This window comes from Gekko japonicus, unplaced genomic scaffold (assembly GCF_001447785.1).
Source record: "Gekko japonicus isolate JY-2015 unplaced genomic scaffold, Gekko_japonicus_V1.1 scaffold190, whole genome shotgun sequence".
Lineage (NCBI taxonomy): Eukaryota > Metazoa > Chordata > Lepidosauria > Squamata > Gekkonidae > Gekko > Gekko japonicus.
In genome coordinates, this window is record NW_015160841.1 from 1,491,075 (window position 1) to 1,504,556 (window position 13,482).

At 41.4% G+C, this 13,482-nt stretch overlaps 1 protein-coding gene across 2 annotated transcripts in view; it reads right to left on the reverse strand.

Moving 5' to 3' along the window:
- SEPT7 (septin 7) overlaps window positions 1–13,482 on the reverse strand; it is a 53,525-nt gene that overhangs the window by 12,361 nt on the left and 27,682 nt on the right. For both annotated transcript variants that reach the window (XM_015419255.1, XM_015419246.1), the window contains exons 5-9: window positions 13,360–13,477; window positions 12,146–12,238; window positions 9,427–9,523; window positions 5,869–5,920; window positions 3,721–3,846 (exon numbers count right to left, since the gene is read on the reverse strand). In XM_015419255.1, coding sequence (XP_015274741.1) covers window positions 3,721–3,846; window positions 5,869–5,920; window positions 9,427–9,523; window positions 12,146–12,238; window positions 13,360–13,477 — 486 coding nt within the window. The remainder of the gene's footprint in view (window positions 1–3,720; window positions 3,847–5,868; window positions 5,921–9,426; window positions 9,524–12,145; window positions 12,239–13,359; window positions 13,478–13,482) is intronic.

The following is a 13,482-nucleotide window of genomic DNA, read 5'->3' on the forward strand; positions in this document are numbered from 1 at the left end:
ATGGCAGGTTTAACAAGATATCCCACTCAGCCAGATATATATTTACATTTTACTTTGAGCAGCGTGATGGATTGCCCTGATGCACTTAAGGCACACAGACTTCTGAATGACTTCTCTTCTGACATCACCGAGAAGGTGGCCACGTGTGTCTCCAACTCTGCTTTAAAGCTGTGCCAAACGATCCGAGAGACATAATTTTTTTAAAAGTGCGTTTTTATTCTGCTCTTATGTATAATCTGTATCTACAATGTATGCCAATAAAGGCTAACTTGAACTATATTAACTGATCTTGAGTACGGGGTCCATAACGATGACTTCCATATGGTTTTCTGTAAACATGAAACAAAGATAATGCTCCACTACTAGAAACACTGACCCATCCATGCAGCTAGTTTCTATGAAAATTAAGCAGCACCTTCTGGCACTGAGACGTAAGCCAGAACTAGCATTTATGAAGTAAATGGAAGACAGAAGATGGAACGAGTTCCCAAAGGGAGTGATCAATATTCAAGTCAGAGATTCCTGTAAATGCCGATCTCCCAGCATTTTGTCTAGCTAGGCCCTTAGTTGGTAGTTAACCGGTCCACATATGTGATAGAGTACAGATCACAGGAACCCAGGAGACCAGCTCTCTATGGGCCAAACTAGGCATTACAGGGTCCACAGGTCAGAATGGTGTATTTTGTTGTTGTTCAGTCGCACAGTCGAGTCCGACTCTTCGTGACCCCATGGACCAGATCCCGCCAGGCCCTCCTGTCTTCTGCCGTCCTCTGAAGTTTGCTCAATTTCATGTTCGTTGCATCTATGACACTGTCTAGCCATCTCATCCTTTGCCGTCCCCGTCTTCTTTGACCTTCAGTCTTTCCCAGCATCAGGGTCTTCTCCAGTGAGTGCTCCCTTCTCATTTGGTGGCCAAAGTATTTGAGCTTCAGTTTCATTATCTGGCCTTCCAGGAAACAGTCAGGGTTGATTTCTTTTAGGATTGACTGATTTGATCTTCTTGCAGTTCAAGGGACTCTCAAGAGTCTTCTCCAGCATTCTCCAGAATGGTGGATGCCAGCTCCATTTTAAATTGATTTTAAAATGTGGCAGCAGTGGGGGGCATTATGGCACTTGAAAAGTTGGGGGGGGGGAGAAACAGGAGTGCCTCAGCCTGGTGTGGGCCCAATCAGGATAGGGCCCTCGTAGCATTTTTAAATCACTTTAAAATGGCAGTGACATCCACAGGCTGGCCTCCTGTACGCTGTCACATATAGTATGGCTGTGTGTGGTAGAGGTTCAAAGCTAATTTTCAAACACGGAATTTTGAAGTTACAGAAAAATAAAAGATCTTAGAGGGGTACAGATTTTTGCATCCCTCATCCTCTGCACATGCAGACTTTAGTAACAGAAGAGGAATTAGCCTGTAAATCTAATTACCATCTTTGCAGTAAACGGCTGTGACATATAAATTACATGTTTCCAAATCAACCCAATGGAATGTACTGGCCAGATATCCAACTTACAAATATAAATCTGTGCATTATACAAACTAGCTCCTCACTACTTAAAATACAGATTAAACTCCTCTACCTCAAAACAACAGAGTCCAACAATACCTTGATATAAAACAAAATCACAATTGTGGATTTCATTCTATGTAAGTCTTTGGCATGATGAAAACAGATTTCCACCTCTGAGAAAAATCTGCCCTATTGAATATACTAATAAAAGAGTATATGATACAATTTAATCTGCAGATGAAGTCACAGCAAGTATACAATGCAAAGTGTCACCACGGATATTCAAGCACCCATAAGAATTATAATGAGCCAGAAGCATAAACATTTCCTCCCTTTTTGCCTGGATTCAGTTTCACCCAGTCCACCCCCCCTCCCCTCACACACTTCTTCAAAACAGAACCAAGCAAAATAGAGCTACAAGATAATAGACTGATGATACCTTATTCCAAATCTGTAAAGATCACCTGAAGCCCCTGGATTATACAAAGTATAATGTTGTACACAGCCTTGAGCCCTGCTCTGTTGGGGGAGGGCCGTTAAAATACAAACAAATAAATAAATAAATACTGCTGAAGAACAACATGCGCAAAGTTGCACAACACAGGACAATTCCTATGGCGCCGAAACAAATCAATTTATGGCAGCACCACATATACCTACCCTCTTGTATGTGCTCAGAGAGATCAAAAGCCACTGGAAGGCCCAGTAAGATAAACTGGGGGGTTGGCTTGATATATACCGTCATTGTCACTGTCTTGATATATACCGTCCAAACAAAAAGCCTGTCTAACCACCAAATCTGCCTGCAAGCTAGACCAGAAGGCATCTAAGAACCCTGTGCCTGAATTCAGGCAACACATCAAACCACACGAAAACTCCAGTCTGAGAGGCAAAAGATGGCTTGCTTGTCATGACCCCCCCACCCCCCGGTCACCTGCAAAGTGCAATCTGTTTACACCTTTCAAACAAACTGCCCCTGCTAGGCATGCCTACGGTCAAGCCACGACTATAATTTCCCCAATCAAGAAAAACCTACTGGTATCTAAAACCAATTACCTAAAACCAATTACCTTTCAGCTAGAGAAAGACGCCCCGATCTACTAGTAGTGTCTCAGCTCATACATTATCACCAGCTGCCCTGGCACAATAGAGAAACAGGTAGGCACCCCCATCTCTCCACTGTACACTTTCAAGGATGTGTGAGTTTGGATCTCCAAGCTATGCTATATCATGAGAATGGCGACCTTGTGCAATCTCCCCCCCCTTCCCCCACACACACCTTGTTTGGGAGGCAGAGAATGTGAGGGCGCATTTGTGCAACTGGTTATCTGTGGGGATGCCCTAGTTCATGAGCTTTTTGAACTGTGAGGTAGAGAGGGCAGGGGCACCTCTTGTAGAGTAAGAAGCATGGCATGGTCTCCGTGAAGACAATGGATCTGATGAACAGATGTCAGCTCTCTTTTCATTCTGTCAGCAGCCTGAGGATACGTCAGCTGAGCTGATTCAAGCAAGATACAACAAGAGAACAGAGGTCCAGTGCTAACAAAAGCACTCAGTGGAATAAATGTCATTAGTCATTAAGGTGCCACGGGATTTGTTTTGTTTTGCTACAACAGACTAACACAGCCACTCCACTGGAAGTCTCAAAATAGTCATTCCTGCAGGAGGTTATAAAAATGGTTTTGTTTTGATTTCAGATATCCTAACAGAAATGCAATAGACAATTAGTAAAAATAATAATACCCACACTCCTCAGGTAACACACAGTGCTCTACAGGAGAGCACAATATCCACACATGGAATGGAATGGAACTTATTTCAATCATACCGGTTTAAGCCAAATGCCGTACCACACTTTTCTCTGAAAACTGAGATAGTGAACTGATGGACAGGCAACCAGATAAGCAACTTCCACTCTCCTTGCTGGCCTTCGAACATCCACAAAAAAGGACAAAAAGCAACTCAATATCCAAAGGTGGAAGTAAATGCATTTTCAAAGATGTGTGCATCATTGAAACCGCAGGCAATATCAATTCGTACAAGTTCACCGATTTTCAACTAGTAAGAAAACAAATCACCAACAGTCTGGTTGCACGTGACTTGCTAAATATTTAAATTCAATGTATGCATCGAAAGAGATCATTTCAATGTCGCAGTGTCCCTTTAAGGATTAAACTCAATGGCGAAATAAACAGTTACCACCGCCGTTGCCACTTACTTGGTTAGCTGCCCTTTGTTTTTGTGGTTGTCCACTCCATTGTATGTAACAGCTGCCAATTTCCTGCTTCTGTAGTTCTCATAGTGGACATTATTAGTGACATCCTTCAAGTCTTGCATGTGAGTTCTATTTTTTAAAAAAGGGAGGTTGTCAGCAACTTTTCCTTCCTGGAATGATTAAATATCAACTGAACATCATTAACTTTAAATAAGAAAAAAACTCTTGGCATGGGTTTTTAGGGTTCTGAAATATAAAATGCATATAACTACAGTGACTTACTGTACTTAACGGGAAAAGCAAGCAATTGTTTCCTTATCTAAAATTCCAACATTTTAATCAATATCCCAAATGAGCAGGATACAGCGGTATTTCCCTGATGTGCTTAAGATGGTATATTCCTAGCTAATTTAAATTCATCCCCAATGCAGAAATACTTCCCAAGTTCACAGCCGAAACCTAAGCACATTTCAAGGAAGAAAACCCTGTTTCACTCATTGGAACTGCCAAATTCAGAGGTCATTTCGGGGGGATCGCGGGGGATCGCAGTTCCCCCGGGTGAGGTACGGGGGGGCACATGACGAAGCCCCGCCCCCTGCTTCCGGCCGCCCCGCTTCCAGCCCTCATTCAGCCAGGAGGAGGCAGGAGCAGAGGGAGGGTAAGTTGCTTCCTCCCCACCCCTGCCTACCTGGGGCCAGGGAGGGCCTTCGCGGGGCTTCCTTGCACTCCCGCCGGCCTTGCAGGTCCACCGCCGGGCCCCTCATGGGGCTTGGCAGTGGAGCTGCAAGGCCGGTGAGTTATGCTAATGAGTTCTCCTAGCTCTTTTTCTACGAAACGACCCCTGGCCAAATTATTACTTTAGGATCAGCGTGAGATCATGGGTTTCCAAGTCTCAGGCATGAAAGTCAAAATTGAGAAGTTTCAGTTTACAACACATCCCATAAACTGTCATTAATTCCAATACCAGAAGTTACTTTTCCTTCGCTTGCATTTTTGTTTTGGAACTCTTATTTTACAGTTCAAAATCATAAAAGAAAAATTAAATTTAGGATTTGTTACTTATCCACTGGCAGTCCTATAACTGTTCAACACAGTTCAGAAACCCACCAAGAGCATATGCAGATTTACTAGAACTACACCATCTGCCATATCTTCCAGTTTCTTTTGCTGTCTTCCTCTGTTTTGTTGTGTTAACTAGAGACAATTACAATGCCCTGACCCCTGGAGATTTGGCGATGGCATTAGACATTTCTGTCATATTCATGAGGCGTACTAGCAGACAGGTAACTAGTCTTCTGAAAAGCTCTGGCAGTCTTAAAGGTATTTGCACTGTCAGCTGAGGCAGAAGACTTGTTGCGGCTTCTTCAGCTGCCATCTGTACTTCATGAGGGCAAAAACTCCCGCTTTGGTGGGAGGGCGGGGTAAAAATTAAATAAATAAATAAATAAAAATAAATAAAATATAAATTATGCCATGAAAGCACCACATGGATCTTGTAAAGTATTTCAAAAATCCTCTTACTAAGTAAGGAGAGGAAGGCATCTGATATTTGGAAGAACCGGGGACCGACACACCTGAAGGACCGCATCTCCCTTGCACTCTGCCATTCAAGATCTGCTGGTTGTCCCCGGCCCAAGGGACGTCCACTTAGCCTTAACCAGGGCCAGGTCTTTTTCTGCCCTGGCCCTGGCCTGGTGGAACATGCTCAGATCAGGGCTCTGCAGAACCTACTGTTGTTCTGCGGGGCCCGTAAAACTGAGCTGTTCCACCAGGCCTTTGGATGAGGTGGGAGGCGTCCAGTGGGAAAAGTCAGCCTCCCCTGCTGAAGACCACCATCGCTGTATCGCCCAGTTCAAGAGGACCTCAGAGACCCAACAACACCAGCTTTGGAGATTGAGGGCACAAACAAATAGTGCAATCTGTTTTAAATTATTGTTCTTAATTGTTTTAATTTTATTATTAACGTATTTATTATTGTACCGCTGAATGGCCTTGTGATCCACCCTGAGCCCACCTGTAGGGAGGGCGGGATATAAATCTGAAAAATAAATAAACCACATTGGAATGGGGTATGTATTTATTTTAACTGCAAGGCTCCCTCCCGTTTAGAAAAAAGATCTGCTTTCAAAACATCATGTACAGTTTACTTGCCGTATCAACATGTTCCTGAGAATTGTGAAGTCACAGTGCTCACCATTTTCAACTGCAAAAGAAAAATGTTCCATTTTAACTGCTCTGCTAAACAAAATAGTAATTTGTCGGGGGGGGGGGGGAGACATGCCTCTGTGCACAACATAGAAACTAGTCAGCTTCCATTTACCATTGCTGCTGCTGTCTTGGAAGAAAAGCAACACCAGAAGAGAATGGGGCAACTACCCACTGGTATTCACATTATGTTCTAATGACACAATTCTTATTTATCTTGCATATGTTAAAATTCTGTATCACACAGAGGTACCTCAACAAAGCAAAAAATGGTTGTTAGCAAACTTGAAAATGCAAAACTGAAGAACAGAATAAAAATAAAATTATTCACATTTTGAGGCACATCTCCCAGAAAGTTTACAGCATATCTGAAATCCAGGGAATGATCATTCCCATTTTTGCCTGATATCATGGGTCACCAAAAACAACATCCGTGACAAAAAATAATGAAGAGTCAATAAAGGTAAGCTGCAAAAACATTTACTGTAGCAATTCTGTAGAAAATTTTCTTCTATAATCGCTCACACGCAACGAATACTGCGCATTGAAAACAATTTGTTTCACAATATTTGCTTTATCTGAGCGTGTAGCAATCCCATTCTTATCAATTACTACTTATCAACTCTTGAAGGAAACATTCCATGTTGACTCTCTAATAACAGAACCCAAGGTCTTCACAAGCAGAATTACAGAATTACTACAGTAAACGTTTTTGCAACTTATCTTTATCGACTCTTCGTTATTTTTGTCACGGATGTTGTTTTTGGTATTCTACTTCCTCCCGTGATCTCTCATTTTTGGCTTCTGATATCGGGGTCAGCCTGGACTCAGCAACAGTGAGGACTCCTCAGGAGAAAAACAGCCAAATCAGCTCTGAACCAGCAGAAACTGGCAAGCAAGAAGATGATCTGCAGGCTTGTCAGAATTCACAGCTGACAGCTGATGCAGAGCCACCAGCACCTTCCAGTCTGTTCCAACAGAAGAAGCCCTGGTGGTCGTTACCAGCCCTCCAGTTTCACCCACACCCTTTGAGCATGGGAGACCAAAGCTTAAAATGGAGCTTCAGGAAAGAAGAGAAAGTGCACTGTCTCCTGGCCTGATGCCAGCTGCTTGCTGATGATGAGTAGCTGCAGCCTGCAGGATTACTCCCAAGCAGCTGGCTGCAAGCAAGACCTTCCAGCAGAGGCCTACAAAAGCCAGTCAAGGAAGACTGCTTGATGTGATTCTCACACCTTGTCACAAAAATGTCACTTTGTGATAATAAGCAACTTTAATACACTGAAATTAGCAGTTCAACACCACCTTGCTCCACATTAACAAAAAGCCTTGTACAAATCAATCCTAAATCTGAAAGGAAATAATTTATAGAAAATCTACAGTTTAAAGTAAAGGATACATAAAATATCCACTAGGTTCCATGGAGTTTGTTTTGCTCCAAAAAAGTCCTGCAGTTAAGTTTCTTGAGTTTATATATAAATTGACAGTACCTTAGAGAGTAATTTCATTACTAGAATACAGTTAGTTCAGTTTTAGTTGAGTTAGAATTATGATATAGTTATTGTCGATTTTTACACTTCTTCTGACACTTACACTTCTTCTTTTGGGGCCACTTTTCATATTGTAGGAATAGGGGTGGGAAAGAAGATGGGGTAAGGAGAGGGAGGCTTAGAAACTAGTAGGATCTGAACAGCCACTTGGGAAAATTCCACATATTTGGAAAGCATTCATTTTCTGTTTAGTTGTGTAGCTAACACAATGAGAACTGAATTATATTAGTTATACGGATGGGCATGAACCTAAAAAGGGCAGTTTGGTTCAAGGCAGCCCATGAACCAAACCCAGCATTGACCCAAACGGGGCCCACCTGAACTGAACCAGCAAGTTCAGTTTCCCCTTTCTCCCTTCTACCTTTTCCCCAGCTGCGGCTTGCCAGGGCCCAGGAAATCTCTTCCTTTTCCCCTTTCTCCCAGCCATGGCTCACTATGGCTTGGATAAAGGAGGTGGGGACTGCCCTGGAAAGGACTTTCCTTCCACTTTTCTCCTGGCCATGGCTCACTGGGGCTAGGAGAAAGGGGGGGATTGCCCAGGAAAGGACTTCCTTTCCCATTTTTGCTTGGCCATGGCTCACTGCGACCAGAAAAAAGGGTGCGGGAAGGGATGACCCAGGAAGGGTTAAATGGCTGCCAGCTGAGTGGAAGACCCGCATTTAAATGGCTGGCTCTGAACAGCCAAATTGAAGTGGCCAAAAGTCCGCTAATGTTCTAGGAAGGCATCTTCTCCAAACATTGGTTCCCAAGTTCCAAAATGGCCTAAGTTTGTGCCAAATTTTGGCTCGTGTGCTAGTTCGTGCTCATCCCCAACTAGTTAGGCTTGACACCATTAAATGGATTACTTTTAGACTGATCTGCTAGGACTGAGGTTAAGATTGTGTATAAGCAAACTACTCTGTAAGTTAGGTGTCTCTGTTTACTAAACACAATGGTATATGTTATGTCTGATTTAAACCAGAATTTATTTCACATGCAAGAATCAGTGGCTGGCTTTCAAAGTAGGACTATACTGTATTATGAGCATTCTCACACTCAGTGATTAACCATATTCTAGTAAGAAATAACAAGAAAGGCAGATTTGACAACACTCCCTGACAGGTCGCACTGAAAGGACTAAGCACTGTAACTAACCAAAGTAATTATTCCCCAATGATAATTAATCAGAACTGGATGATGCACACAAATTTCTTAAAATTATTGTTAAAACAGGCTATTACAGCATTCTGGGCTTCTCATTACAACCAAACTTAAAAGATGACAGGAATTTAAAATCGCATTTACTCTAGGTTAAATCAAGCATCCATAACGAGAATCACTCTGGAATTAAGATCCCAGAAAATTGATATTTTATATTATTTGAATCACTTTTTAAAGAAGTACTTCAGTCATAATTTCTTACCAAAAAAACCTCTTGTAGCAAGAACAGCCATAACAAAATGGACAAGAGGATCTTTTTTACTTGGACTAACCTGGAGGGAAATTTTTCAGGTTATGATGGATGAAAAATCACAAGCATAGAGCTAGCTTCCTGAAAAATGTTCCAGTACAGTATCTCATCTATCTAGTGTAACATCAATACATGGAAGGGTAATCCATGGAAGTTTTATTGAAGCATTCAAATGGATCATGATTCCATTGAACAGGAGGGTTAGCAAATGGGTTGAACAGTGGTTCTTCCACCATCCCTTGACCATTATGGATGCCATGGATGGAGCAGGGCCAGAGACTTTTCCCCCAGTTATTCTGAACAGGCCACAGATTCTAGGTCCTGAAAGGAGATAAGGAATGCCCATCTCCAGCCACAAGCTGAATTTGCAATGGTTCCCACACTCCTGAAGCCTCTTACTTTGGGATGCAAATGCTCTGTAATTTCCTCCAAAGTGCGGTATTTCAAAACTGCCGCTTAACCACCTTACTGCCCGATTATATTAGTGTGCACAATCTCCCTTCTTACCTTCTGCAACTCCCCAAGGATACTGCCTTCCCCTGACTCTCTTGCCGTTGACTTCAATGATAGTATTGCTACCTACTACAGCAAGAGGTAAACGGTCCTACAAGACAGAAAAAGTTACAGGTCAATAGCTATAGTTTTATTGCTCTGATGGCATAAAATGGATAGACATGAAAGACGTTTATGTAACATTACTGAGGGGAGCCAAAGCTCAACAAGATCTCATATTTGATTCCTCGCATCTCCTTTAAAAAGGGTGTGTGTGGGGGGGTGTCTCAGGCTACAGACATGGGAAAGACCACTACTTGAGGTTTGGAGAGCCATTGCTAAAAACTAGACTACGTGGGCTAGGATGGGCCAGTAGTCCAGTTCCACCTAACGCAACTTTATATGACTTGTCGGTTTTAAGTTCTTCATGTACGTTTTGCCACCTGTCCGCAGTGCAAAAGAGAAACAAAAGAATTTATCACCCAGTATCCCAGGTAACACTCCCCTACCTGCCCTTCAGAACCACTAAACTAGAGAACAGTGCTGAGAAAAAAGGACAGGGGGTTCAACTTCCAACACAGATTTTATTTATTCTTCTATTGGAACTCCAGTCTTTATTGGCTGCCATTTTAAGACATCCAGGTTGATTCAATTCTATTTTTCTGAAGGTCAAAGCCTACTCCACTTCCCCTTCGTCAGAAAGTTTGTTTCCCAGAATATGTGTATGACATTGCAGTTGGACTGTCAAGACACAAATGCAATCTAAAATTTCTTCCTGACTTTAGTGACATGGCCAATGTATAAGTGTTAAAGCTGCTAGAAGAATTTTTCTGCATTCCTGGACAACTTCTAGAAGAATTTTTCTGCATTCCTGGACAACTTCCAGATCCAGAGAGCTACCAATTCTGATCAGTGCTCAAGTAGAGTTAGTTGCCTTCCCATTATTCCTTGCAACTCCCTCTCTCTCACATATTAACTACATGAACATACTTGTCAGGCAATCCTAACTGAACCTTCAGTTTACTAAATGCCAAAGTTCATATTGTCTGGAAAAGAGGAATCTGAGATTCTGGACCTATTGAGAGAATCCAGATCAACTTCCTGCTTCTTCTCCATCTGAAAGCTGCATGACTTGGTTCCATTTGTGAACCATGCTTCAAACCAACACTCCACAACTCAGAATTCTACCTGAATTTGTATCAGACACTAGACAACTTGGGAATTACCTGTATTACCCAATTTGTCTGCCATTTTAAAAGATGCTTTCTGCTCTGTACCTTTAAAAAAAATCCATGCTTATTTTCTGATTTTCCCTTCTTTAACAAGTTTTAGTTTTTCAATACAAGACTCAGCATATGGGATAATACTTTACCTACTTATATTAAGGATGTGAAGATAATACTGGGGTTTCTTTTGATCCTTATATAGAAAATTAAAATATGTTCTGGTTACTTTCTAAAATTGACAAAGTTGTTTTTATTACCTGAAATCCTAGACAGTGGCAGATTACTGCTTTTCAAAGGTTTCAGGCCCTTGCTATGGTCATCAAATAAATTTGGGTTGGAAAGCACTCTGCACATTCCCAGGAGTCAGGGATCTCAATTAACTATTATTCATCTGCATGTTGAAATTTCAGCATATCAGCCACAAGGGGGTGTCATAGGCTCTCTGTAGCGCTTAAGCATTCTTCAAACAAGAGCTACAAATGATCGAGTGGGTTGAAAATATTGTGCCTTTTTTGAAATATGGAACAGTGTTTTATAATTCATATTAAACTACTTTAATATACCGCTTGGATATTGGTTATCAGGTCTGGTTTCATGTCCAATTTTATTTAAAGTTCTAATGTGCTTCTTAATCCATTCCAGTAAGGAAAAAGGTTCTTTATGTCTTAAGTAAAAAGGTAAAGGTTCCCTTGCTCGAAAGCCAGTCGATTCCGACTCTGGGGTTGTGGTGCTCATCTCCGTTTCAAAGCCGAAGAGCCAGCGCTGTCCGAAGACATCTCCGTGGTCATGTGGCCGGCATGACTAAACACCAAGGCGCACGGAACGCTGTTATGTCTTAACAACCCTTTTAATCTTGCAGATCCACTTTTCATAGGATTACAACAGAAAATTCTATCTGCTGTCAACAGACAGCATTAAAGTCTGACAGTCATTTCTTTCATTACTGTTCAAACAAAAGTTTTAGGGAAATCTGACAAATTAACCAATTACATCTTATGAAGTACTAGACTTGGGAATTCTAAGGTCTTCCCATGCACTACACAATGACGTTCAATGGGAACAACCGTTTTTTCACCATGACCAAAAATTAATTTTATTAATTCTCCAAGTCATCAAATATGTGTGTGCTTCAACAATACTAAGGCACAGGGAAAGATCATTAACTGTTGGCCATGTATAACTATTTTTCCAAATTATACAAGATTGAGAGGTTTTCATCACTGTTATTGCATGCCTGGACCAAGAAGAGTACATTTGCCTTCCCAAAATTCTATGCCTGCCATGATGCTTCAGTGCACAAATGAAACTGCTAAGGGTGCAAGCAAGGGCTTTTCCAGTTGCTTCAACAGAAAGGAAAGCTCTGCACGCTCATCCCTTTATGGAGCACATCTTCATGAGGGGGAAACAATTTAAACATGGAGTTCTATATGCCTGAAGTGGCCACAGAGCTCTGAATGGGTTTGTTTGTTTGCTTTAAAAAAACCAACAACTTCAAGATAGTTTTGTACCTTAATTTTTTTAACCAGCTTATTTTCTTCTTCATCATCCGTTTCTGGGAATTCATATATTTTAATTTTGTGCTCTTGAATTTCTTTCATTATCTGTAATTAAAAATATTTGTTAATACAAGACTGAAGCAATGATGGGACATGCTTATGGAACAGGTGGTGTATTTCTGTCTTTCATCCACGAGATACACCCATGGTATTTGGAAACTACAAGGCTGTGCCAGAACATGAATACAACTTCCCCCTTCCTTTTCAGTCACTGCTCCAGAAGGTCTTTTGAAAACCCTGGTTACATAAGTCATTCCTCAAACAGCCACACACTTTCCAGAGAAATGTCCTCATTCACTTTAGCACAAATTATCCCCCTTAGTTTGATTAACCTTTTACTCTGCTTCAGAAAGATCTGTGACAGTCAAAACATACCTCAGAAGCACTGATCTTGGTTCAAGGCTTAGTTGTTTTAACTTAAGCTGGCTAATGACTTCATGCAATACTGCATTCGCATTATCCAAATGTGAATGTGCAAACCACACATGCACATACAAAAACAGATTGCGTGGTGCTGATAGGTGTCAGTCAAACACTTCTCAGAGTTGCGAGAGTCACAATCCCAACATAATTCCTGACTGCAATACTGTGGGATGCTGGCGTTAAATACATTCGATTCCATTATGCTAAAAGCCACTAATCACCTTGAAATTGTTACAGGTTTATATGCGGAAACCATCGCAATCAAGTGCACGGGGACTGTTTTTCCGACCGTAATTACATTCCCAGTATACCACTATCTTTAGAAAAAGTAAACACTGCGGCAATGACTAAGTATGACTATGTGGCCACATTTATAAAGAGACCCCCCCCCCCCCCCTGTCTGACAAGCCTGTAATCGCCACCATCCTGCACAAATCTGACAATATTTCAGACACTTTGTAGACAGAAGACCTGTCATTTTTAACTTACATGGAAAGAACTTGCATTTTTATTTCTGAGATAAGATCAGGGAAGCACATTTCCCATGTCAGAAGTTGTATTAATGCTGTTCATATTTCTAGCCCCTCAGGGAAGAAGTCAGCTCTACACCACAAAAAAAAATGCATTCTCTTGCTGAAGAACTATAAATTACCTCCCGAGTTTAAAAAGTCACTTCAGGATTAAAAGTTCACTAGCTATATATGAGCAAACAGTAAGTATTTGACATTAAGCTTTCGGTTCACCTGTTTTTTAAACTGTTGGCATTCTTCAGGTGTAAGTGTGTCTGCTTTGGCAATAAGTGGAATGATGTTCACTTTTTCATGTAGGCGTTTCATAAACTCAATATCCAATGGTTTAAGTCTATT